Below are 27,882 nucleotides of genomic sequence, written 5' to 3'. Positions count from 1 at the left end.
AAATATAACCTAGAAGATCTGTCCGCTCTCGGATCTAATTTCCTCCCTGTGCTTAAAGTCGGAGTGGATCCGCCAGAGGGGAGATGAGCGCTCATAAGGGAGGGACGAACCAAGTCAAGTTTGGAGGAGCGCACGGCCACAGTGAGAGCGACGGCACCAGGGGAGACACGGAGCATCTTCTCATTCTGTTCCATCTTATTTCCCCCATTGACTGCACTGACTGCTGTCCTGGTCTTTTTATTTTTTTGTAAATAAAGGGGGATCCTTGATTGGGCACACAGGAGGAAAGGATGACGCCTACACTGGGGTTGACTTTGATGTTTCTTCTGATAGATTTGCAGACTCAAGGTAAGTGGTCTTTGCCTAAAGCAGGACTGCAGATCGGCTAGATTTTACGCTTTCAAAGAGCGATCACGAGTTCAGATTAAATTGATCGGGTTAATAAGCAATGTGTTACGCGCTCTGTGCGCTTGAGTCTGTTTAGCATGCATCCTCTCTTCATGACCACGAAGAATCCCTCCTCTTAAGTTTTGTTTGAATCTTTTAGTTGCTGGAAGTTTTAGCCTCTTGCTTCGCGTTTCTTCTCAAATCTCTTTTAAATGTAATTTCCATCACCAAACAGCCCCATTTAGATCCTAATTATTAACATTAGAACTGCTCCCCATTGACACAAACTGGGTCACTGAAATGGAATACAGAATGGCAGTGAAGGCAAATGAATTTTGATGAATGCAAATTTTGCTCCGAGGCAAGATTTTATGAAGCCATGCAGATTAATAATCTCTTTAGAGGACGTGTTCTCCATGTCCCCCCTCACACCGCCCCCGTGAGGTGCTGATTTATACAGGGCACATTGTTTACTCTGGCAGAGGGTAGATGGGATGTCTTCCGTCAGGAGACTGAGTCAGCTGAAGGCATATGATATAAAACCTTCTCACTGCGCTGAATGTCACCGCATAAATATGATGACCTTAGTTGCGCACAGTAATAACTAAAATATAAGAATAGCTTTTGGAAAAGATGAGAGTGTTTGCACATAGATTTTTAAGTCACTTGGATTTTTACACAGAGTTTTTCTTGAATTTTTTGTGAAATTATTCGACATAAGAAGAAACGAGCTGGTTTGTTTTCAAGAAAATAGAGACTTGTTGGGGAGAAAAGGGGGTCAGCAACAGGGTTTTGACTGAAGGAAGACTAAAGAGTCAATTTTGAAAAAAAAAGAATATCTGGAAAAAGGAGCAAATGTAAGGAGTCATTACATTTGCTCCTTTGTAATGACGAGCAAAAATAGACTGATCATGCCGGGTAGAGGTGAAGAGAAAGAAGGGATCAATGGGAAGAGTAGGAAAGAAATTGGATCATCAGGTCAAAAATGAAAGGAAATGAATACGATTCGGGTCTGGAGAAGAATTTTAGTGAAAAGGTGGGATAAATGGAAAATGATCTGAGGATCCTGGAAATCACCCAGAATCCTAATCGCTGACCACTGCTGGAGAAAACTTGTTTCTGAACTGCAGGAATGTTTGCAATGTGGAAGCATGGCGTATCAACGTCTCATGGTAAACATTTGCTCCTGGGGCAAAAACAGCAGATAACTGATTCATCACGGTATTTCTTCTGGATTATCATCTTTCACATAAACCCTAAAAAGAATATTCACTCTTTCTTTCTCTGTCTCCAATGGTTTGGTTCACTCTTTTCTCTAGAGAAGAAAAGAATGAAAAGAATGATTCATTCATCACCGTGGTAACTGAAATGTTGTCCCTCTGATTTCAGACACAAGTCCTCTTGGAGTAATTCAAACCACAAATTATTTTATTTGTCGGTTGTACTCTATTGTAGTTGATTATATAATGAATTAACTACACTGATGGAAATCAGTTGCCTTCCCTTGTATTAACAGTACCAAAAAAAGAGACTCCAGAAATCATTTTTCATGCAACTGTGTGTGTTTTGTCACACTTTTTTCACATTACAAGTAAAATCTTTGTTATATAATATTTGTTGTCTTTTGATATTGTTAAGCTCCAGTTTCAGGCAGTAATTCTGCATTTTCTTGCCTCTCATTGTTCAGTTTTATGTCAAACTTAGTGATAGTGTTCATGTTTTTGGTGCATGTTTTTTTTTTTTCTCCAAGGGATGTTATCTTGGCGTCTATTGATGGGTTCTCTTTCATTGCATACGTCTTAAGTGGGCTCACTTCACAGCCATATGTTTTGTTTTTCATGAATTTAGTTATATTTAAAAAGTGTTGTATTTTTTTGACTCTGCTTCCTTTAGTATCAAATTATATACACTAGTACGGAGGTTTAAATGTATCTGAATGAACAAATGAATGAATTACTGAATAAATAAAGGAGCAGACCGACCCAGAAGAAAACATGATAACACCATTACAGAGTCCCAAAGAGAGAGAAACAAAAGCATGTGAATAATTTCTTCTGACAAAAGCAATTGAGGTCTCAGTAATGATCCGGTCATTTAATTAACGGTAATGACCACAAATGAATGATTAACACTCAGAATGCAGGAGCTGCTCTTCAGAGTTAGTGGTGTTACAGATAGATTTGGAGTAACATAGAGATATTTTCTTTTAGTGTAATCTTTATCTTCCAGCTATAGAAAACAGACAGTCCCTCGTTCTCGTCAAGCAGAACTTGTGCACTCAACAAACTTTTTCACTGCAGGAAAATGTTTGTGTACGTCCATGGAAGAGTATGCCACGCTCATGTATTATGCAACATCAGACCACAGACCGATGCACTGCGATTGAGCGATCAATGTGAGGGTTGTTCCTTACATGAAAATAGACATCACATCCTGTTCTTCACAGCCCGATGTAGGCATGGAGGATGTTTCACTGCGTCTTTTATGCACATTTAATTAAAAAACAAACAAACAAAAAGACCAGAAACAGAATATCCACAGATGGCGCACCGCAACGACGCCTGAGGTGATTTTAAAGTTAAGCAATGTGGGTATGTTTATCTAACTGCTCATTGTGTTGAAACAGAGGCATTCAGATTTAAATGCATGACTGATGATCCGGTGAGCTGTGTTTGTGTATGTGTGTGTATTTGTGCAGTTGTGTGGTAACAAGGTTAAAGTCACAGTATTTATAAAGCAGCAACACAGAACAAAAGGGTGTGTGGTATTTTTATTTTTTTTTTTACAAACTGAGTCACAAAGGTATATCCTGCTGCAGCCCTCACAGTTTCACTGCCACTCAACTTGCTGGTTACATCAGTTTACATTTTAACACAACTTCTCTAGAGGCCACATTTGAGACTGGTTTGACTTTGCAGATAATTCTGGAACCACAGTAAAGACTCTGACTCATTTAAGGTTTGATTTAGATGTAATTATGATCTTCCAATGGGAAAAGCAAAACAGCAATATAACAAAAGCAATGCAAAACTTTCATGAAACCTTTTTAAATTCAAGTGACCTACTATTCAGATAAGCTAGCTTATGGGAAATTTCAATTTGTCATTAATAATTTGACATTTAGCAAATAGGTAATTCTGACTGATCTGAAACAAAATAAGTTTAGTGCGATTTCTCTTCACACAGTCATTTATTCACTGCATATAAACATTTGGTTTCAACTTTAAGCTTCTGAATTTGAAGAAAGTAAAACACAAATTTAAAAAATCCTAAAGATCTCTCTTATTTTTTTGCATTTAACCAAAAATAAATCTATCGATTTCCATATCAGTTTCATCCTGATAAAAGAAGGAGTATATATCTTTAATGATCAAAAGGGAAAAGCTATTACGGACAGCTTTTCTTGGAAGGATATAAAGAGACTAACCTGCTGAGTTTGTGTGCTGCATTTATTTAACTGCTCTGTTTCTTTATACTCTTCTTTTACAATCTTAAGATCCCAGCACAACACTTCACTCACAAGTCTCCAAGGTTCAGAAGATGTCGTCTTTTTGTTCTTCAGCTTTGTTCTCTTTTCTTCAGGTTTTCCTGCTCAGCTGAATTCCTTGCGTTTGCTACCGGCGTGTTTTTATCATAAATATGCATTGTTTTGTGAGAGATGAAGACCTCCTCATTTATGCCCATCTGTGCTTACCTCCCTCTGTGTGTCTCTCTTACTCACTCTGCTTTAAAAGCATTTGCACGCTCAGGGGAGAATGGAGGCCAAATGGCTCCCTAACGCAACCCTTCAACACGACCCATAAAATGTTCTCTTGTTTTCCGTCACTTGCTGCAACTCATCCTCCACTTCCAAATGTCAGCAAGACTGTAAACCTCGTTTTCCTCCCAGTAAAAGCTCCAAAGATGCGGGAGGATCTCCACACATCCTGTGATTTAATCTCTTCGGGTCAAGTTCAGGTCAAATTGGCTCTGAAAACATTTATTTTCCCTTTAAATATTGGAATGTTAACATCTATTCAAGGACGCAGCACTTAAATTATATGCTTCTTATAATTGCTGCCTAAACTCTAGCATAACATTTTCTTCTCTGAATCAGTTTTCACATATACAGTAGATCCAGAACTAAGCTGCTCATGAAGCCTCCATAACTTAGATTGGCTTTCTACCCTGGTTTTGACATTGCCTGCATGTTGAGTTGAATAATTGAAAATATACAGTGGAGTGCATTAATTGTAGATGCTCTGGATTCTAATTTGCCACAGCTACAGTTTTCTCATATCTCCTGTTTCATTCCTCTGCATCTCCACTCATTTTTTGCAAGCTTTACTTCATCTATCTCAGCTAATCCCAACAACGAAGCTGCAGCACTATAAAAAAAAGTCTGGACACTGATTGGTTGCACATATCTACTGTACACTATATCAAACCTACCATTTGATATAGTGGACTTGGTGGAAAACACAGCAAAAACAAACAAAAAAGTTGAAGTTATAACAAATGTTGTAGCTTATATCAGGGATCTGTTGTTGATCAGACAAAATGTGTGCCACAATGCAAGTTGATCATCAAGACTCAGGACTTTTGGTAAATATCAATGTATGCCCCATCAGATTAACACAGGTGACACAAAAAAGATAGCTGCAATACTCACAACTACATGAAGAAACTGGATTGCAATGGAGGAACTAAATAACTGAAAACAGAAGCTGATTTGTCTTGTTTGTTGAAGAAGAGTGGAAATTACAATTAGACTTCCTTTCAGACAAAGATGCGTGTATCTCCATGTTTCTGTTCCAGCACAAATGATTCAAATGACTGCGTGCCATCATGTGCTGCAGAAGCCTGTTAATCGCCCAGTCATGTAAGTCTGGTGTATATACAATGTGAAATAGTTCAAGTGATACAGGTTTTTATTTTCTGTAAAACACTGCATGTATAGAAATTGATAATTAAAGTTTAAAGGCTCACACATGGTTAATGTAACATGCTAATTTACTAAAAATAAAGGTCATAAGAAGAACCTCCACTGTGGCAAGAAACCAGAGTATCATTAGAAACCTACACATTTATGTAGAAATGCATGAACTCAACGCAAAAGGTCCAGCAGTAATTCAATCAAAGAGTCTTAGCAGTGGTTCATTAGCTCCTAGCTCAAGGTTGGTAGATACATAATGTTTGTCTGGAAACATTTACAGTTAGAAACTCATGAAATCAAATGGAAATGCATTTCCTTGACTTACTAATTACTCCTCCACATATCTTTTCCACAAAACATTTCCATCCTATTCTGAGCTCCTCATGGCCATTGAAAAAAATCACAAAGACAGCAGTGACCTGCACAGTTTTCAAAATGGCGAAAACATCAACATTTTCCATATATTTTCATTGAAAGCAGTAAAACTTAGTGTAGCGATCTTATTTTCGAATTATGTTTCTCAGACGGGCTGACTGCTGTCTTTTCACAAAACCCTCTATCTCTCTATCTGTGGAGAAACTGTCGATTACGTAAAATAAAACACAGATCAAGTCAAAATGTCAAATCACTGAAACTGTGTTTATGTTACTAGACCAACTAAATAACATTCCTTGGATGGTTACTATTTTTTGGTTTTGAGGTGGATTTTAGTCTTTCAAAGTGTATTAAGAAATTTATTGTCATTTTGTGACAATAAATTTCACAAAATTTATTTTGAATAATTTCTGTAATATTTCAGTCTAGTGTAAAGCAAAGTTTTTTTTTAAAGCAAAAACCTTTTAAGGTATCATAAATGTGTTCATAACTCTCCGCAGTTTTAAAGACACACTGCAATGATCCTGTATGGAAAACTGTCACAAATATAAAACAAGGCAGACATAAAAACTGAATTTTACCTCAAGTTTTGTGAGGCATTTCTTTGTCAAAAGCCATTTCCAGACAAACACAGTAGAAGAAGAATCTAATGAAAATTGTGGCAAAAATTATGAATTGAGAAAAGAACAAACATACATTGTTCATTTTCATCTTACCTGTTGACCAAGCTGTTGAATTGTTACAGATCCATATTTATATATCATTACCTGCTTTTGTTTTTATTCCCCTTCAATTTTTAAAGTAACATTTTTATGTGGAAATGCCAGAGATTGGCTGCTTATGCAGTGTGAACCATTCATTCTTCCTTTGCTCTGCTCCCTTGATCACCTCTTCGGTAGAGGAAAACAAAGCCTGATGAAATTGATTTGTTCAGCAGCTCAACCATGACTGGTTGTAAAGGAGGGTTAGTGGGCTGTCAGCTGCTAACTTCTTCAATATAGAAGATATATTCACGGGCATGAATATATTAAAAGCAGTATTCCTATTTTTAATGTTTGCTTACTGGCAAATAATTTCACATTTCAAGTGCTTTTGTGGATAAAATTAGTTTCTTGATAAAATATATATACTCTTTATCACGACATGTGCATTTATCCAGGTGTAATAATAGATACTTCAACATATGAATTATTGATGGTAAGAAGTAATTCACCTGTGGCTGTTCTTCATATGGTCTTTTTTGATTCTCCACTTGATAGATCCTGCTGTGTTAAATATTACACGTCCATATGATGTGTGTGGATTTAGTCAGTGGGTGTTCAGTAGAAAGTAGCTCTCCTGTATATGTGAAAGTAAAGATTAGACATCATGGCAGCATTTTGTTGTTTTTTTTATTTAAAAATACAGAATATCCTTCCCTCTATTTTGTGTCATCTTGTAGATTCTTTTCCATAACTTTACATGACAATTTAATGTTTTTCCCTGATTAGCTGGAATCACCTCTGAAGTTTTCCTGCTTTTTAAAACTCCATTTAAAGCAGCGCTGCCACATACTAAGCATCTATCAGACAGCAGGCTCAGAACTCTGGATTCAAATAATCTCCTGAGTGACATCTTAAGAAGGCTTTGCTTTCAGCTTCTCTCCTCTCCTTTTTCACTTCTTCTTCTTTTCATCTAGGTGTGTTTTTTTTTCTGTTTTCATTTTTATTTTTGGGTAGCTCTTGTGTTGTCTCTGGAGGCCTGCCATCGAGAGTTTATCAGCAGCAGGGTTCATGGTGTCATTGTTGTGTGCAGTGCTGAGAGGTTATCTTTTGTGTTTGAAGGCGGGAACTTGATGAAAAAAGGCTCGGCAGGATTTCATCAGCAGTCCATTCCAATTAACTCTATTCTTTTTGCTTTTATCTTCCCCGGCTTAATTTCGTCAAATGATGATAATATTTTAAACAGTTTTGGAGACAAACACTGAAAGCGACTCAAGATTTTTTTCCATATCATGGTTTCTATTCATATTTTCTTTTAGTTTTCTCTGCTCTTTGCTGCCCATCGTCAAAGGAACAAGCCTTTCAAATCCTTCCACCAGAATAGTTTTTTGTTATCAATCCAGAAATAATGGGGACACCAATGCATAATTTTTTACACAGTAAAAAATTACTTACAATATGGATCATTTGTATAGAAACCTCTAAAAATATTTGTGCATGTGCAGAAACAAGAAACTGAATAGAAATAGGGTAAAACTGAAGTGACAATGTTCCTTCAGTCACTCAAAACAACCAATTACCAGGAGCATTATCAATGTAGATGGGTAAAAACAAAAACTGACAGATGATTTCTTAAAAACAAGTGACAGTAACACTTGTTTACTTGTCCCACAACTTTATAAACACAAAATAGGAATAAATCTGGCCTATGCAATATTTTGGCCTCAGCAGGTTTAATTAGAGGACATCAGGGCATTAAACAGATGCTAAAACTAAACACCCGCAGATACCTTCACTGAAGATGAGTCACTGTTTGTACATTGAATATCACTTAGAGAAAATCACAGCAGAGTTTTAATTTCAGTGTGGCTTTGTTAACTTTGTGATGTAAACTAGTAAAAACTCACCTATTGGAAGAAATAAAACAGTTTTTATTGGTAGCCAATAATCTTTAACCCTTCACAGTAACGTTACTTAAGACTATAATTATAATATTTTCTTGTGTAGATCTGCGTTACTGATTTTTACTAAAAAAATGTCCAGCATTAAGATAAGACCTTAACACCACCTTGAGTCAATTCTGGCAGCTACTGAATAGTTTAATAATTCACAATCCAAGAGATTACCACATTCACAGAGCGGTGTTGAGTTTGAACAGCTGACAGCGATCAATGCCTTTAACAGAACAACCGAGCCAATGAAAGCCTTTTCACCAAACCCGAGGCCTTGCAGAAGGAGGAATGCAGCACTTGTCAGTTGCTTTAATAGTCAGCAATGTCCAGCAAAGACTGAATCAGCTGGCTCTAACATGGTTTTTGTCGCGACTGCTCCTTAGTACCACCACTAAAGGGTTTTATCCTTTTCAAGGTGGAAAAGTTCTTCTTTCCCTCTTTGTCAAAATGCATGAATACTCTTGGATAAAAGGAGGCAGAGAGGAGGGTCTTACATAAAATCAATCTTTTTTGCTTTCACCAAGTGCCTCCTCACAGAGTCCCCATCCCTGTGCCTCCTCCACTCAACTCCTCCAGACTAGCGGCAGCAGCAACTAGCAAACACCTGGTGGAGCTGCATGTCTGCTGGGCTTGTCATAGAAACAGTGAAAAGCTCCTGAGGATGGTTGTTAACTGCATAATGGAGGAGCATTGTTGTGATGAAGTGCTGAAGGCAGAGTGTCACCTCCTTTAAGAGCAGGAGCTTTTTAAAGAGACAGCGGCCAAATTTAAGGCATTTAAGTTGATTTACATAGAATATATATAAGATCTGAATGTAACACGGTTACTTGATTGTGCTATGAAATGGCACTATGCGCCTGGAAAAAATAGGTACATAGGGCCTTTGTACTGTACACCCCATACATATTTCAGATTCTCAAGTTTCGTTTTCTTTTCAATATTTCAGATGTGCTCAACAACAAAATGTGTGGAAAAGCAGGTTTTCCTTGAATATCAGGGGTCCTCAGATCCAGTCCTCGAGGGCCGGTGTCCTGTAACATTTAGATGTGTCCCATGTTCAACACACTGCAGTCAAATGGCTGAATCACCTCCTCAGTATGCAGTCATGTTGCTGCTAATGACCTCATTATTTGTCTCAGACGTTGAGCCACAGACGCATCTGAAGCCTGCAGGACACCGGCCCTCGAGGCCCGGTTTTGAGGTTCCCTGGTTTAAAGTCACGTCCCACAGAAAAATCAGCCAATAGGTGAATCAGCAAATGTTGTACAGCACATAGGTAGGTACAGTATATAGAGCATTGTGAAACAAATAGCTGCACCTAGCATTAAATCCACAATCACTGACATGCAATCATTGCATGGGTTTAATCATCAAAACACACAAAAAATGAACGTGAAAAGGATGTATGTTATATTGTTTGTGTTTTACACAACCAATATATAGGTTATACATTCTGATATACTAATATATATTTATTGATGTCATCACTAAATTACTTGTTTGCATCTGACTTGGCCAAATACCCCTAATGACCAGTCACCTCTGATCCCCGACAGACATTGTTATATTAATGCAGATACTTAGAAAGATATTAACAAGCTATCGTGTTTAAAAAGAGCAGGAGTGATCCCTAATGTAATTCAGCTGCATTCAGTTTTTTTTTTTTGGAGTCAATTGTAACATTCACGTCTTTCTCAGCATTTTAGATTTCTATTACTAAGCTTTTCTTTGAGCATTCGTTTCATTTTTACACACATAAAAGTTTTAAGCTTTGCTCAAAGAAAAGCTAGTAACAGAAATCTAAAACACTGTGGAAAAACTTGAGAACGTAATTGGTCCTCCCACCTTCCATGCTTGCACCAAAATAAAAAATATTTCATATCTTATCCACAGACTATAGGCAACTTCTCTTCACCGGGCCAAAATAGCTTCTTCCCCTTGGTTGACATCCTCACATTGTCCCTGAGGCAACCTATGTCAGGACAATTTGTAAATACAACTGCAAGTATTTTTTGCTAAATGTAGTCATGAAATGAGCCATCCAGACAGATACACACCTATATTAGGTTAATCGTGAAATATTGTGACTGAACTCACCGTACAGGATTAATCAGGAGGAGAGAGCGCATATGCTTGTCAGAGCTTATTTCACTGTTATTTACTTCTTTTGTAAATACTAATCCCAGACATACTGGGTATTTTAATACCTGCTCAAATAAATATATCCAAGAGTTGATGTGTGCCTACGCAAGGCAGAGTCTCCTGGTTTGACAGAGTTTGTTTTGGAGCTGTTATGAAGGAAAGCGTGCAGAAAGTAAATGTTGGAAATAAGAGGAAAAACTAAACAAATTTTAGGATACAGATAAAGGTACTCTGTTAAATCTATGCTGGTATTTATAGGCCATGTAAAAAAAAAAAAAAAAATCTAAATTTACATAAAATATAATGAGGCACCAATAGAGATGGTCGGGGTAAGAATTGAGTAAGGCGATAATTTCCCTAAGATAGTTTAACAAAACTAAAACAAAGAAAGAAAATATATCTTTATTTGTTTTGCTCTTCAACACTAAAAGTTATCCCTCATCTCAGACTTGCTCAAAGAAAACTTTTTACTCTGATCTCAGCAGTGAAGAGTTACTCTAAAGAGAACATTTTGCAGACGGTTCATCAAATAACATAAAACATTAATGGCACAAATTCAAACAACTCATTAATGAGAAGCTGCATCAAAATTAGAAGACGAAGCCTGGCTTCAATCAAAGTCATCCCCAACGTGACTGAATCTGATTAGATGGGCTATAGAGGGCTGTGGAGGATAGCTGCAAATGATCAGGTTCTCATTGAACTCTTTTCTTTATTTTTATTTTTTTACATTTTTGGTCGCAATTTGCTCTCTCTACTCTCTCTTTCTTTCTTTCTTTCTTTAACTTCAGACTGTGTCGCATCCAAAGCGGAGGACCGGCTCTTCAGGAAGCTTTTTAGACGGTACAACCAGTTCATCAGACCAGTGGAGAATGTTTCTGATCCTGTTACCGTGGAGTTTGAGGTCTCCATCTCGCAGCTTGTTAAAGTCGTAAGTTTTTCTCTTTTGGAGACACACATATCAGAGAATTCAGTACATCCATGTGTCATGTTTTAACTTATTCTTTGTGTGATGATCAGTCTTTGTGAAAAGGAATGTGTTTTTGGTGATCTTCACATTGCCCAGCTTTTGATAAAAAAAAACTAAATAAATAAAAAATAGAAGCATTGATAAAAAACCCTCAATGTTATTCTAGTCTTTCTATAGCTTGTCCAATTTCAGAGACTTATGTGGATCTGGAGTTTGCTATGGCGATTTGTGACTTGGTGGCTGTAAGTTTGTATCTGAAAGCACTTTTTTGTTCAAATCCCTCAAAAGACAATCTTCAGAATAGGAGAAAAAAATACCTGGAAGAAACTTTTCAGATTGGACTCAAATGTAGTTAGATCTGCATGCTCAGCAAGGTGAGATTAAACTGAAGGCGAGTGAACTGACCTGTGTGTGCGCGCTGATGAATGTGTCACACCTTTTCAGCTGAACAACCTCTGCACCAGAAAACACAAATTGAAAGAAGGGATTGTTTTTTTTTTGTTGTTTTTTTTTTTCATTTTTGTTCACTGTAAATCCCTAATAATTCCCAATGTTGTTGTTGGTTTTTCACAACAACAACAACAACAACAACATCTAACTTTCTTACTTGCCTCTGTTGTTTCTGTGCAGGATGAGGTGAATCAGATCATGGAAACAAATTTATGGCTCCGACATGTGAGTTCACAATATACAAGGATTATAAAAACTTTTGTCACACACTGTAAGTCAGATGCTTATATTGTATTACAAAAATAGAAATAAATAATAATACTATTTAAATATGCATATCCTTTGAAAAAGTACCACAGCTCACCATTAAACAGGGAAAAAGGAACTTTATGATTAATTGAAATTTACATCATTACATTTTAATGTCATTTATTTAGATTTCTCAGATCTATACAATAAATTTTGTTGATACTTTTGATACACATGCTAATCAGAAACCAGTTTCTTCAACTTGTTCCAAATAACAATTTAGCTAATCAAGCTCAGCATTTTGTTTTAATCTCAAGTAAAACACCAGCTGGTTTCTGTGACAGTAAATTAGCCTTTTGATTGAATCTCAAGGCCACAATAATCTACAATACCGGAGCCCATCGAGAATTATCCTGGCAATCATAATGCAAACTCGGTGGATGGATAAATGGAAAAACCAGTGTAGCATGAACTGGTTAATTAAAAATCTTCCAGGTCATGACTGAGCATTAATCTGTCTCGCTAATGAAAGAAAAGAAAATTCATCTAGAGCGACATCCAAATAGCCAAGACTAATGGATCCACAGCTCATAAAACGTTACCTGCAGGTATTTTGGCAGAATAAGTGAACGCATCGATCTGTTATTTGCCAGTGAAGAATTTATTCACACTGTCTGAGCTATTCGCTGTACAGGCATGTCTACTGTTGGTAGCTTCATTCTTTTAAAAAAATTGGAACCAAGAAAATAATTTTTTCACAAGTATTGCAGGGGCAAAAGAAAGAATGATGATCAGTGAGATCTTATTGCATGGTGTTGGACTTATATGGCTGTCCACACCGGAGAAAAAGTTCTGATTGCAAGTATTTTTTTCTCATTTACAAAGAGATGCAACGTCTTCAATAAACAATAAAAAAATTTATAATGTTTATGGTATCAATATTATCATTTGGTTTTATGAGAATGTGGTTTGGGACTTCCTGAATATGTTCCTTTTGTGTAAACAAAAAGTCTCTCACACAGATTAAAACCTTGTTGGAATGTCAACTTTTAGGCTTTACACTGGTTATATAATCATCATTGGATCTTCGTCTTTCAGACATTAATTATATTTCATATCCTAGCAGGTTTAGCTGCTTTGTCAACTACCCTGCTTCATATGAAGACCAGCAGTAAAAATATAATTCACAAATTCTCAAAGAATCCTAACACCTAAGCAGATCCTTGTAACATCATTTTAGGAAAATTCTTAGAATTTCTGGAATTATACAGCCAGATAAATTCCCAAAGCGAACTGTTGTACTACAGATGTCGAACCAGAAGTTGCCAACACAATCTTAGAGCCACACATTGTCAAGAGAAAGATATATTAAAAAAAACAAGAAGCAGCAGTGTTTGATTTTTCTCTTCCAGATTTGGAACGATTACAAATTAAGATGGACGCCAGCAGAGTTTGATGGGATTGAATTCATCCGAGTTCCCTCAAATAAGATTTGGAGACCTGATATTGTTCTCTACAACAAGTGAGGCTTTCATCATCATCAGAGTCAGAATTCATCTGTCTGTACTGACATCATGTTGAAGTGACAAAGAGCTATGTGTGCATGATTATTTATTGATTACTATTAGGAGCAAAAGCTAAAACAGTTGTTCAGTGTTTTGAATAATTTCAAAACAGCTTGATTCTAATTTATAAAGTACAAAAAAGTAACTACAAGTGCAATACTCTGATTCCAATAAATGAGACCTGAAGTACTTCAAAAGTTGGTCACAGCTTAAAATTTGTTTTATGTCTAAAATATTTCATACCAAGTATAAACAGAGCAGAACACACTCAAAAGAAACTCAAATAAAAGAATAAAAATAAAACAGATAAAAAGACAAATTCACTGGAGTATGTTGATGTCAGTTTAATAGTTTAAATTAGTAATATTCTGCTCAATTGTTCAGTTACTTTTGCTATGTTTTCTGCAGCCTCATTTGGTCTTTATTGCTGCTTGCAATAAAGAAGCTCATTCCACACATGAACTTTTTCTAGCCTAACATTTCTTCTTCTGTGCCTCCATTTCCTAGTTTTCCTCTTATTGTTTGAAACAATTCTCTTTCTATCCATCTTTGTGTCCTATTTTAATCACGCTTGTGTCGTGTCCTTTGATGCCCTGGCTGTCTTGGAAACGTGTTGATACTGCTACCTTGCAGTGCCGTGGGTGACTTCCTGGTAGAGGATAAGACCAAAGCGTTGCTGAAGTATGACGGTACGATCACCTGGGTTCCTCCTGCCATTTTTAAATCCTCATGCCCAATGGATATCACCTACTTCCCTTTTGACTATCAAAACTGCTCCATGAAGTTTGGCTCCTGGACTTATGACAAAGCCAAGATTGACCTTGTACTCATTGGATCCAAGGTCAGTACGTGTGTCAATTTCCAATGTTATGTCATAAAACTCTTTAATGATTCACCATTTTCTTCTTTTTTAAAGTGACTCTTAAAACAGACATTTTTGCTCCAACCATAAAATCCATCAGTTTTCTTTTCTAAATGTTGCCAGGACTCTGCTGCTCTATTTCCATTTAGTTTTTCCATTAGTCTTCAATCAGCTGTTGACAAAACCTCCTTGTTAAAGGTTCATAAAATTATAAAAACTTATTCCTGCAATTTTAATCTGAGTCCAGCTTCAGTGTAGTTAGTGAATTAGAAAAAGAAGTTGATCTGTTTAATTTAAATGCCAGCTTCTGACTGCAGACCAACCACTTACAGACTCAAAAGACAATTTATTTTGCAACTCCTTACATGACTACATGTATACCTTACGCAGCAGAAGACCAAGGAAGCCTATCAGAATCATTAGTCAGTCGGTTCACACTCGACTGCATTGCTTCCATACTTTTCACGAGACTTGTGGGTTATTCAGTGGCTACACTTTGATCTTACTTTCTTTTAAACATCCAACAACGTCAAACCTTTCTGTGATTTACGCCATTTTAAAAATTAATATCTGTTGTTCTTGTAGTAGATCATTCAGCTTGGAAATCCTGCTCATCTCCTAGGTAAATCTCAAAGACTTCTGGGAAAGCGGGGAATGGGAAATCATTGACGCTCCGGGCTACAAACATGACATCAAGTACAACTGCTGTGAGGAGATCTACCCGGACATCACTTACTCCTTCTACATCCGTCGCCTGCCGCTGTTCTACACCATCAACCTCATCATCCCCTGCCTCCTCATCTCTTTCCTGACAGTGCTGGTTTTCTACCTCCCATCTGACTGTGGAGAGAAGGTCACGCTCTGTATCTCCGTCCTGCTCTCCCTCACTGTGTTCCTGCTCGTGATCACAGAGACCATCCCCTCAACATCACTGGTCATCCCACTCATCGGAGAGTACCTGCTCTTCACGATGATCTTCGTCACACTCAGCATTGTCATAACCGTGTTCGTGCTGAACGTGCACTACCGCACGCCCATGACACACACCATGCCGTGCTGGGTGCGGTCCGTGTTCCTCAAAGTGCTGCCCAGGATTATGCTGATGCGTAGGCCGATAGATGAGGAGGGTAAGGCCGGGTGGTTGGACGGCAGTGGGGAAGCAGGAGGAGCTGGAGGGGGAGGAGGAGGCGGAGGAGGGAAAGGACGGAGGAAGAGGAAGAACAGCTTGATTCAGGTACGAAAATCTTACCCCACTGCATAGAAATTAGTTTTCTTGAAGTTTCTCGTGCATCATTTTGGGACACGTCAGATTGTGGACCACAGTACCACCTTCTGTTAAAAATAATAACATTTTCCTAAGCTAATTTTTTGTTGAATCTAAGGTAATGTCAGAAAAAACCAACAACAAAAAACAGATTTGCTGACCTGTTCAGAAATATTCACATTTCAATGTATTTGAAAAAGAAAGTGACGTAAATGGATTAAACACAAAATATACTTATTTTAAAAATAAAGGAATAAATAAATTAAATTGCTAAAAAAAAAAAGAAACTAATTTTTGGTGACAAATGTACAAACTAACCGTAATAAATAATTACTACGTCTTGATGAAATATATCCAGGAGGCTCCTTGTATCCAACTACTACTCTTTGACATGACTCGGCCCAAGACTTTACATTTCTTATTTCTCAGCCAGTCCTTGGTGCACTTCCTGGTTTATTTAGGCTAACTGGATCAACATACATGTTTTGCAGATGGTCTGTTATTGTTCTTGAGCTGCCTGTGATGATAAGCTGCCCAGGTTGGTTGGCTTCAGTTTAAAAAGCAAAACCCAAAAAATAACTGTTAATGAGAAACTAAAAAATAATGTTTTGCTCAAGTTTGAACTCATCAGAAAGGCAGGAAAACTTCATGAAGTGTAGCAGGAATCTCCCCTCCTGGAGTTTTACCAGGAAGTACCTACAGATGAAGTTTGGACAAACAATCTTTAAAGACCCACAGCCAGTTAGCAAAAAACTGTCACAAAACAGGGAATTAATGTTTAAAGACAGACTTTTGAATCTTATTGTTTTCCAGTCGCAGCTGACTCTCCCTATCATCCGCTTGTACACCAGATGCCCTTGTGTCAGGTGTAATCTAATCAATGAGAATGTAAACAGTTTGTCAGCATATAATGAATCAAGCTAAAGCCCTTACTTTCCAAGACTCTTTGGTGTTTCTGTGAAACTGAATCAGCAGGTCGATTTTTCTTGTGCAGTAGTTCAGCCAAAAGGTGTGCACACATTTTCATGTCATTAGATATTCGGTCTGTTGTTGAATAAAAAGTGTGTCCTGCATTTCATTTAATTAAATTAGCAAGAGGGATAATCATAACATGCAAATGAAGGATTTCTGATAATGTGTTATTATTCGCTGTTTAAGCAGAAGACATTGGCGGGAATAGTTTTCTGGGGGAATAATCAATAAGCTCGTTGAGAAGGTTCTGCTTATCAATCTTTTAGAAAAATCTGTTCTTAAGATTCCCTTGTTGATGTTGTACAGCTAAGGTGATAATGTTAAGCCATCATTTGGTTTTACCAAATCTGAAATGAGTGATGTGTTGTCATCCAAGATCTTTCCCAGAGTCTAGTTTCTAGTTGTGCTTGTTCCCTCCAGCAGGTTGGAGAAGGTTCCCTCAACTGTCTGGAGGTTGGTGGGGACAGTAAGCTCACGGCCATGGAGGGCTGCACTGGCAAGAAATGTCCCTGCCCCTGCCAGCATGTGAGGGAAACCCCAGAGACACCAGAGTCTGGAAAGGTGCCTTGTCAGCTGAGTCCACAGAACATAAACACGGTGATGGCCTTCTCCGTGGTGTCGCCCGAGATCAGACAGGCCATCGAGAGCGTCAAGTACATAGCTGAGAACATGAGGAGCAGGAACAAGGCCAAAGAGGTGCCGTGTTTTTCCAGCTTATCTGAATTTTTGGTGACGTAGAATTTACTCTTTACTGCCTTTATGGTTTAAGTGGTCTATTATTATGGTACAGTAAATTACAGAAGAGACCGTTGGTACTATGTGGGTTTATAAACTGGAGAAGGAGTATGGCAATGGACTGATGGAAGGTTTTATGAATTTGTAAACTTTGGACATTCAATTTTTAAAGATAGACAGGAGATAGTGCTTTGCTATTGGACTGGTCTATCACAATGCAGAAAAACAACTTGCGTAGGGTGACATAGTGCTACAAAAACTATTGAACAAACCCACAGATTTGTGTCAAAATAGTGTTTCTATCTAAGATTTATTAAATAAAATAATTCATATATGTTTTACCATCTCGTACTAAGTACTACAAGATGTTAATTAATAGGCTACAAACCAATTCAACCTAGAGATGCTGATGAGGAAAACAAGAAAACTGCGTGTATAGCACAGTTTTCTTGCATCATTTTAAATGTATTTCTGACATATTGCCATCTTGCCATCTTACTATTTTCACCATTCTCTATTCTCTCTACAGGTGAGTTCATTTCACTTTCTTTCTCACCTTACATTGTAACATCAACTCAATGAGGTTACAATGAACAGCATATGCTGTACATATGCCAGTTTCCTGCTGCAAAACTGTACTGTGTAGATTTTCTGAATAAATCTTAAAAATGATGCAGTGTAGAAGAGATACAGCTCTTTCTATTGTTTAAATATACTGTTTGTGTGTACAAGGCAGTAGAAAATAAACACTCTGCCTGGGTTCTTTTGCATAACGTATTTATGCAAAAACACAACATACGCACTGAAGGCCTATGGGAGAGCAGCATTCAAAAACTTTCCTAAATTGATGCAGAACCTAAACTGCTCTGAGAGTTAACAATGGTTCAGGCTAGAGCAGAGTGTGCGCTTAAGGCTTTACTCCCCTGTCTGTCGGCTATAAATAAAGAGGATGGAGTTTCCCATTGGGGAGCAGAAGTGCTCGATACGAAAAACTCAGGACTCAGACGGATTTCTCAAAATGCCTGTAGCTGTGGATTGAAATGAATTATCATATTTATTAATTCATGTGTAAATAATGTGTCAAATTTATGTTGACTCATGAGATTTTTAGCAACTTTCTCCTCTTTTTCTTGATTTAAACATTTTCCGTCCTGCTATAAAGTTGATATTTCAATCTTGAGTCACCTGGTTCCTGCTTACTGTGCACAACATATTGTCAACAAAAGAAATATATACATATTATTTCATGCATAATACCACAAGTGTTTGTTTTGTGTTTTTGTCTTTTTCTACTTATAGGTAGAAGACGACTGGAAGTATGTTGCTATGGTCATTGACAGAATCTTCCTCTGGGTCTTTGTGACGGTGTGCGTCCTGGGAACCATGGGCCTCTTCATCCAGCCCCTTTTTGGTTTCGTCTCGTAACCGTTGTAAAACTCAGGGTTCTCAGCCACATTGTGACAACCAACACTAAGAGAACTCTCTTTTCTCAGTCAACTTATTACTGGATGCAGTCCTGAGCCTTAAAGCATCACTGGATGTGCTGGCTTTCCTCAATAAAAGTATTGCAAAGTTAAAAGAAAATTTTAATTTCATTTGTTGGTGTACTGCAATATGGTAGCGAAGATTGTAATGTAGTTATTGTATGTATCTGATGACTGCTTATTTTTACCAAAGTGATTATCTTAATTCTCCCCTTGTTAGGATCATGTAAAATTTAGGGTGTGGTGGTTCTTTCAATGATGTGGTAAATTTAGATTTTTGGATAGTAGATTAATTGCCATACCTGCTTAAGTTCTTAAAAAAAAACACAGCCAGAAATAACACAGCTGGGCTGATATTTAATCTAGGTTGTTGTGTTTTAGTTCTAATTTATATGTGATGGACATGCAGGTAAATTGATTACCAGCGTAAAATGTGAAAAAAACTGCTGCAGAAAAACCACAGCCATTGAATCAGGGAAATAATTTGTGGATTGTAGAATACATACACAGAAAAGAAGGCTGTAATGTTTTAATGACTTGGTCAAACAAAACAGAGCCATGTTGCTCTCCAGTAGAGTTACATAAAATAACAAGGTAGTGCACCAGCAACACCACTTAGAAGTTGGGTTTTAATGCAGGCCTCTGACACCAATCGTGCAAAATTGCAATGATTAGGCTTTCATCTTATATTTTAAATGAGATCGGAACATATACCTTTAAACAAAATGAGTGATTTTGATAGATGATTATTCTGGTTTGGGTTCAAATCAGCAGCACATTCAGTGATACTTAGGAGATGAACATCAACCAATATTTGCCAGTGAACTGGAAACTTTCAAAACAAGCACATGACACAAACTCTCTGTGTCATGCGCTCTCTAACCTGTCAAACTCAGCCATGCATCCACCATCCAATGAGGTACTCAACTGGATAACTGTAACACAAGCTGCTCAAGTCTTATTGTGAAAGGCAATTCTAATTTTGCAAAATTTATGTTCTACTTTTAAATTTTGGGCATTACCTGCAGGACTTTTTTTTTGTTTCTGGCTATTTAGTTATTTAATTATTTATTTATTTATTTATAGTAATTACAAAATATGTCATTACTGACGCCATGTCTGGTTATTGTTTTATAAGCTAATTGAATGGCCTTGTAAATGCTCAGTGAAATTATGCTTGATTAGTTTCTCTTAAAATAGCAGCCCATTTATGATTCCATCAGAGGGCTCTTAATGCCCAATTCCATGGCTAATAATTAAACCCCTTTTTTATGTCGCTCAGGATTAGTCTTATTACTGAACTCAAAAGTGTATAAGATGCATGCATGAGAAAAATGACGAATGCTTTCACCCCAGAGCTCGGTGATACAGTGAGTTAATGATTACTGTAACTAATAATAACCCATGATTATCTTTTCTCTATGTGTGAATATGCTTGGATTTGTACAACAGGATGTGTGTTTCCAGTCAACTCTGCAAAAAGCACCAAAAGAGAAAAGAAATTAAAAAGGCAAAAAGCAATACAATCATTTGCCTTCGATAAGGTATACTGTACTCACAGGCCATTTTAGTAGGTCCACCTTTTCATTTGATTACTAGAATTAGCACAAATAATGCATCAGCCAGTTACAGAGACTCAATGTGTTTGGGGTTCTAGATGTGGTAAATTTGACTTGCTAAAAGGTCAGCACCCAAATGGCGATTAAAGGGGATTTTAATTACTTTGAGGGTGACAGGTCATAAACAACTATCTCCCAAGTTTACAGAGAATAGTCTGGGAAAGAGAAAATATCAAGTAGGCGCCATTAATGTAGTAGATGAACATGAGAAACTCAGAAAAGAAAGGTCAGACTGGTTCGCAACGACAGAAAGGTAGAGGTAGCTCTGATAACCCCTTGTAGCTACTAACGAATGAAAACTACAGTTTCTGAAATCACAACTCATTGACCCTTGAGGCAGATGGGCGCCAGCTAAGAAAAAGAAAAATTCACACAGGCTTACTGGAATTGGACACAATCGATTGGAAAAGTGTTGGCTGGTCCACTGAGTCTTACTTTCTGTTTTCAAAAGGGGGTCCAACTTGGTCCTGGCAAGGTGTACCTAATAAATAGGCCAGTGAGTGTGTAGAATTACCTGTAAGTACAAAAGTTTGTCAAACCAAGTTTTGAGGAAAAAGAAGAAACGTTTTATGTAAAAAAAAAAATAAATAAAGGTTATTTTTGTAGAAATGAATGAAATCTGAAAACAGTTTCTACTAAATAAAACATAATGTAATATGAACACAGACATGTTGACATCTTTGTTTTGTTTTATGACATGATGGACTTTTGACATTACTGCCATCTGGGTTTTCTTTAACTTTTCTGGAAAAGTTCAATGTTTTATTGTCATCTTTCAATAATGCTGATCATGTATTAAAGATTTGCCGTTCTTTTTTTTTTTTTTTGCTTTTTACATTTTTTAACAAGGATGCATTACTGCCAATTTCAACATCCATAATAAATATGGCATTTTTCTCCTTTTTTTCCTCTTATTGCAGTACATTTTCAGAAATATTCTGTTGATAAATACATTTTCTGTACATAAACATGTAGACACACTTAATAACTATAATCAGAAGGAGTACATTGACAGCTTTAAGCCATTTCAGAGCCACCTGAGCTATAATTAAGCCTCCATGCAAAAGTTCTAATAAAACCCTGGACATTTTAGAGCTATTCAGCCATAACATCTGTGTTAAAATAAAATCCATCATTAAATTTGACATTGTCACATCATCATATTTGTCAGTCAAATGGGTCAATTGCTCAGCTGCTGTTGTAGTCAACTATCACTGTCTGAAACATAGGAGACAAATTCATTTGCAATTGCCAACATATAGTTTTATGATGATTTTTTTTCTGCCTACATCTCTTTTTTTCAGTGAAATTACATAGTTGTAACAGCCGACGTATTCACATCGCTCATTTGTTTTTACACACATTTTCAAACATTTGTTGCTGTTGTTTGACCTTTTAAGACGCTATCACATTGTTTTCCTACATTTCCGGGTATGCAGCTGTATTAGAAAATGAGTACTACATGGCTCTAACCATAAGGAAGTGCAAGCCGTTATGTAGAACATCAAATCCTATCACGTCTTTGGAGCGTGTGGGTTGTACTTGCTAAGCCTCCATTTTGAATAATGCATGTGTACTGGAATTACGGGAGAGTAATTCAGCATGTTCTGCTGCGTCAGGATGGATTACGTTACTATTGTCACGATGTTACATTCTTGCTTTAATTATTTATTTGTTTGTTTTTCATATTTAAGAATGAAAGGAACACCTAGAAAGGTTCAGTTTGGGGTTATGCAAGTCAGGTAATTATTGTCCCAATGATCATATATTAGGCCAACATCTTTCATTTTCAGCTTCAGGCATCTGAATATCCAAGGTGAGTGAAAATTGAACCTTGCCGAGTCCAGCTCCTTCAGTTTTCCCTCCTCTCAAGTGTCTGACTGACGTCTTAGTTAGCCTTGTGATTGATGGCAAGCTCGTAGCTCGTTCAGGTTTGTTTCTCCAAAAAATACTGTAAGCTTTTCAGCCCCTGAAATCTTCACTCTCCGCTGGTCTGATAAATGACAACTTTACCACCCTTTTCAGTGAGCTACTTCTTTCTGCCTGAGTTTATTTGTGATGCTTTCTATCAATTTCAGCTGTTTGCTCACCTCCTGTCAGCAGGCTGGATGTTTGAGCAAACCCACCAGGCAGACACTCCACCTTACTAAGCAGAAACTGGCTTTTTTTTGTTTCTGGCTTTCTGAGGTAGGCTGAAGGGCAAAGGACCATGAAGCAGGAAGATAGGGTCAGAAAAATGTCTCACATCTTTAGCAGGGAGTGGTACAGTTAAGATTAAATGATCAAAATTACAAATAAAGTTGAAATTTTTAAAGATTTTTGAAATAGATGTGGAAAATCACATTTTTGAACCACGGCGAGTGAGGGTCTGGAATCAAGTCAGACGTCAGACTTCATGTGGGGATTTTTTGCTTGCTAAGCAGATTTTAAGCAGGTGTTGCAGTAAAAGGCTGCATTTACCAAAAAGGAAGCTAAAAATATTAACCCCTCACACATTTTATATTTGTTGGAGATGCCATTTGCTCTTAACATTTGTTTTTAACACTGAAGCATAAATCTGAAATGCAGAAAAACTGCAAATTGTTCTGTTATTCATGGGACAACTTGCTGCATGCAAAGTCTCGGGACAAATCAGAAAGCAGCTTGCCTCACTGCGCAATCTTCTCCACGCTAGGTTATGGTGCCATCGGAGCATGAAACAAGTGACAGCTGCCCAGAGGCTGCCGAGGCTTCAGCGAGCCGCAGAACAGGGACAGCAGAGCTCAAGGCCACATGACCGCAGATCTTAAAAAGAACATGTGGTACTGTACATGGTGACATCGATAAATAACTACATCTTACAACACATACTCGCATTGTGACTTTAGAGGAAGGAAGTTTTTTTACTCTGAAAATTAAAAGAAACAATGTCAGTAGACTCACGTATCAACTCCACGGTTGTTTTGATTCAATTGGAAAGTTCAGTAGGAAGCTATTAATACGGGTTCACTTGTGTAAAAATATGTATAAGATTAATGAGATGTGGTGATAAAGCTCCACAGGAACGTCATCATGTGCTCAATGACTCCTCTGGCTAAGCTGCAGACTAAAACATTGTGTTGCATAAAGAAGGACTAACTCAATCTTATTTCAACAAGAACAATAAACAAATACCTCCAAGCAAATTGTGTGTGATGACCCAAAAACACATAACAGATGAATAATTTTATTGAAGTCGACAAGACCAAAGTTTATTGACCTTAACTGGCCTGTAGTGAACACTCAGGAATTTTTAATCAAGGTTCACGTTAACAAACCTCGAACAAAAGCTGAGTTTAATCAGAGGATTGGATTTGAGCTGTGCGACTTAGCGTCCATTCATATTCTTCTTGAGTCATAAATTTGACGGCTTTAGACTCGACTTATTCAAATTATGAAAGACTTTGGATTTTCACAATCCAAAGTGAAAATCCAAAGTTTTGGATTTTAGGATGTGAAGTTGATGACTTCACATCGACTTGACCCCCTGGACATATAGTAAATAACCTGTGTATGTTTAGAGCACCCCAAAGTGCTTCACCCTACATTCAGTCATTCATCATTCACTTAATTAGTGGTTCCCAAAGATTTTCTGGGGCCCCCCTATGGATTACAATAAAACCCAAAAAAAAAAAAAAAAAAAACTGGGCACACACATTGTCCAACCAGACATAAACCTATACACATATTTTGTTTTCAAACTCCACTGAAGTTTATTCCACACTTCAAGTTGCAACAGAACACACTACAAACCATCTTTACAGTGAAACACTTTTGTGTAACTATTTTTTTTTCATTCATCCATACCGGTTCCCACGTCCTTCCTGCAATGACACTGCGCCCCACACTTTGGGAACCACTGCACTTACACACACTCATGCACCGGACTCAGAAAGACTTGATCTTACACACCAAAGAGAACATGTGTTACAAAGAAGAAATCTTGTAATAATGGAATCCTGTGCCCACCCAATATTTGCCAGTATTCCCTCTTGTTTTTACAGAGAGTATCCAGCACCTGTCATACTTTTTACTTACTTGCTTTTCTTTTCCATTCAACAATGATAGCAATGACTCTGACAGTGATAGAGGTCTTTCATGCAGCACTATAAGGGAGGTCAGTGGAACGTTGGAAAGTGGGGGGGAAAGAAGTTGCATGCACCATCACTTGAACAATGGTTAAACTTCTATGTAGCATCATCTGTATCATAATGTAGAGGTACTTTTAGTCAGACAGCAGACATTTCGCATCAACTCTTATTTGCAATACAGGAGACAATGATGCTGCCACTATTGTATCAACAGATGTAATGGGTTGTCCAAAAGCAGCGGCTCTAAGAGGTGATGCTTCATCCTGAATCAAAAGGCTGATTCCCATCGAGGAAGAGCCAGCTCCCTTATTTTTTCTTTTACTGCTCAGCTCTCACTCACAGTAGCTCTGCCTTGTTCACAGCAGCACTTTGTTTTGATTGGCAGTATTGTGGCTTGTCTCCTTTTGGAGAGAGTCTCTTATGAAACAGACCAAATTCTAACTAAAAGGAGAAACCGCACCAGCACATCCGATCTGAGGCGTTTCATTTTATGGAATGCCAACCTGCACTGAGGACAAAGTTTGTTCCCGAGTTTCATTCTGTGTCTATCTGGGTTCTGTTTGGTAGATTTCTCATCAGTGTTTTGTTCATTTGTTTTTGAGTTAAATAAAAAATTAAAGTTTGCTTAAACTATTACTCAAAAGAACAAATACCTGCTTAAGAAACATACCAAACACATGAAATTAGGAAAACATAAGGCTTCTCAAAAGGACACTAAAGGCCAAAAAATGTATCATAAAAAAGTTAAAATTTGCCAAAGTACAAATGATGATAGTTTAAGAACCTTCAGTGCACTGCATTTTTCAGTTTTTTATTTGTAAAACAATTTTTAAATCATGGATGATTTTCTTTGTTCTTAAATTCCAATGAAATTTATGTTTGTGGTTGTAATGTGACAAAATATGTAAAATCTCAAGGGTCATAAACACTTTTGCAAGACACTGATTAAAATTTACAGGCGCATCACTGCTTGTTTGTTTGCTGTAGACAGACTGAAAATCAAGTAGTCTTGTGCTTGGTGACTTTTGGTTTGGAGATTCTCTCTTGACAAAGTCCCAATAATCCAGGCCTGCAGCTGGGATGCGTTTTATGTTCAGTGATACTTAGTTTGAATTCAAGAGTACCATCCTCCAGCAGCGGAGGCGAGCTTATAACATTGGCAGCATTATAATGAAAAGGCAACTCAAAAAGGAAACATTAATCAAGCTAAATGACATGGTTCTAGAAAAGTCACTTCGTTTAAAAACCTCTCAGCACCTAAGGTCAAACAAATCTGGTTTGTCATGTGAAATTAGAATTGCATTTTATGTGGCAAGTCGTTTTTTTCTGTAGGATTTGTACAAATGGAAGGAGCTCAACAGGGAAACATTAGCATATTTACGGATGTACACATTTATATCTGAGCCTTCTGAGAAGATTGCCTTCCATGCTGGAATGCCATAATAAATAATGTAGCAGGCCTTTACTGAAAGCCAAGTTATAAGAACAGATGAAGCAAGCAACCCTGCGCTTGGTTTAGTGTGGCTAGTGTAATATTTATGCTCATAATTACTTTCTTTAGGCTGACGGGGATTTATAATTTATCCACAGAACTTTATTTGAGGAATTGGTTTGTAGAGTAAAGAAAGAAATATATTTGATCATTTAAGCGAGAAGAACATAGGCAATGTGAAAAATAATGCTTGCTTTCCCCTTTAACCTCACAATACAGTACATAATCGAAAGGTTTTGCCTGAGTAGTCTTACGGTTTTGTTCCTGTAAGATATATTACTCATACTGAGACACTGATAAATGCAGTGAAAGAGTATAAACCGATGAGCGTCAATTCCAAGACATTTTTTGTGGTTCTCATACTTTTAGAAACACAGAATGCCATGAGCTGTTGCCTGAAAAAAAAACAACAACTATATTTAACCATTTCTGCTGAGTCATTTCAGCAGTCACTCTAAATCTGACTTCATTTTATTGAACTTTAACTTCCTACAGGGCTTGTGAAAAACACTTCATAAGGTGTTAAAGGCTGTCCTCCAGACGAGTCCTCTTCTAGTTCTCAATTCTTCCTCAGCATTTAGTTGATATTAACCAGGTGTGTCTAATGGTCTTCATCGCTACCAGATTCAACTTGCCACGAATTGGTGATCAGCCGTCAGCTTTTCCCCTCTGTTCACACAGTGAGCTGCAGGCTTGAGGATGTGTTTACAGAATCAATCATAGCCCTCCGGGGTGAATGACTGAATCCCCTGGATCGCACTTCTTCCTTCTAGTCACAATCTCCTAGAAGGACTTGTAATTCAAGCTGATGCTCATTGCAGAAACGTATAAACAGTCAGAGCCTGCTCTCTTAACAGCTTGAAGCTGTAAAGAGGAAGTCATCCCACTCCTCAGGGAGAACTGCAGGCACTCAGCTCAGGGCTTGTGAATATCCCCCAAAAATAGTCTCACCTGGTTATGCCAAGGTAGGAGAAAATCAAGGCCTTCTCAGGGTATTGGTTGAAAAAAGCCCAGTATGTGGAGGTGAGCCCAACAATTCTCTGCAAGTGAAGCAACTGTCTGCATCCCTACAACCAATTCACAATGCCAGGACATGACAGGTTCAAGCCTCTTTTTTGCCTGTTAACCAGCTTACACCACACCCCATCTTGGCATCCCCCCTAAGAAGAAGGGGGCTTTCTGTGAGCTTTGCCCTGCCAAGGATCCATGAGCCAACACACAATCAGACACTCGCTAGTAAGCTTCCCCAGTCCTGAGAGGGTTATGTTTTTTTTGTTTTGTTTTTTTTTGTTTTTTTTATCCCAAATTGTCTTTAGTTTTAAAGCATGTTTGCCCTTTTGTTCACTTTAGACACAATTGCACATTTGATTAAAGAAATATTTTAACATATAACTAACTAATATAACGGTACATTTGCAAATTGTATCTTCCCATTTGCAAACCAACATATCACAGAGTCCAAACTGTTGTTATCAAACAAACAAAAATGAAGCCCAAATGGAAAAAGTTTGTGAAAAACTAAGCAGACTCAAACTTTGAATTCAAAAGGTGTGTGCTTTCATTTTACCAAGGCCTCCTTATCTAACTCCCTTTCATCTCTCCCTATAAATGCATTGCTGACTTTCCATTTTTGTAAAAT

At 37.5% G+C, this 27,882-nt stretch overlaps 1 protein-coding gene across 2 annotated transcripts; it reads left to right on the top strand.

Annotated features, from left to right (window-relative positions):
- The first annotated feature begins 103 nt into the window (after positions 1 to 103).
- LOC102232956 (neuronal acetylcholine receptor subunit alpha-3-like) lies at positions 104 to 21,463 on the top strand. Of its 2 annotated transcripts, none has more exons than XM_023333246.1 (8): positions 104 to 348; positions 11,264 to 11,403; positions 12,073 to 12,117; positions 13,554 to 13,663; positions 14,340 to 14,547; positions 15,191 to 15,802; positions 17,228 to 17,500; positions 18,839 to 21,463. In XM_023333246.1, exons 1-8 carry the CDS (start codon positions 291 to 293, stop codon positions 18,962 to 18,964), a joined length of 1,572 nt encoding a protein of 523 aa, XP_023189014.1. In that variant the 5' UTR covers positions 104 to 290; the 3' UTR covers positions 18,965 to 21,463. The 2 variants fall into 2 exon arrangements, with proteins under 2 accessions (XP_023189014.1, XP_023189013.1); XM_023333245.1 differs by having other exon boundaries at positions 17,225 to 17,500.
- Positions 21,464 to 27,882: the final 6,419 nt, after the last annotated feature.

This window comes from Xiphophorus maculatus, chromosome 5 (genome assembly GCF_002775205.1).
Source record: "Xiphophorus maculatus strain JP 163 A chromosome 5, X_maculatus-5.0-male, whole genome shotgun sequence".
Taxonomy (NCBI): domain Eukaryota; kingdom Metazoa; phylum Chordata; class Actinopteri; order Cyprinodontiformes; family Poeciliidae; genus Xiphophorus; species Xiphophorus maculatus.
Note: the sequence above shows the minus strand (reverse complement) of the source record. Positions and strands in the feature narration are given on the sequence as shown.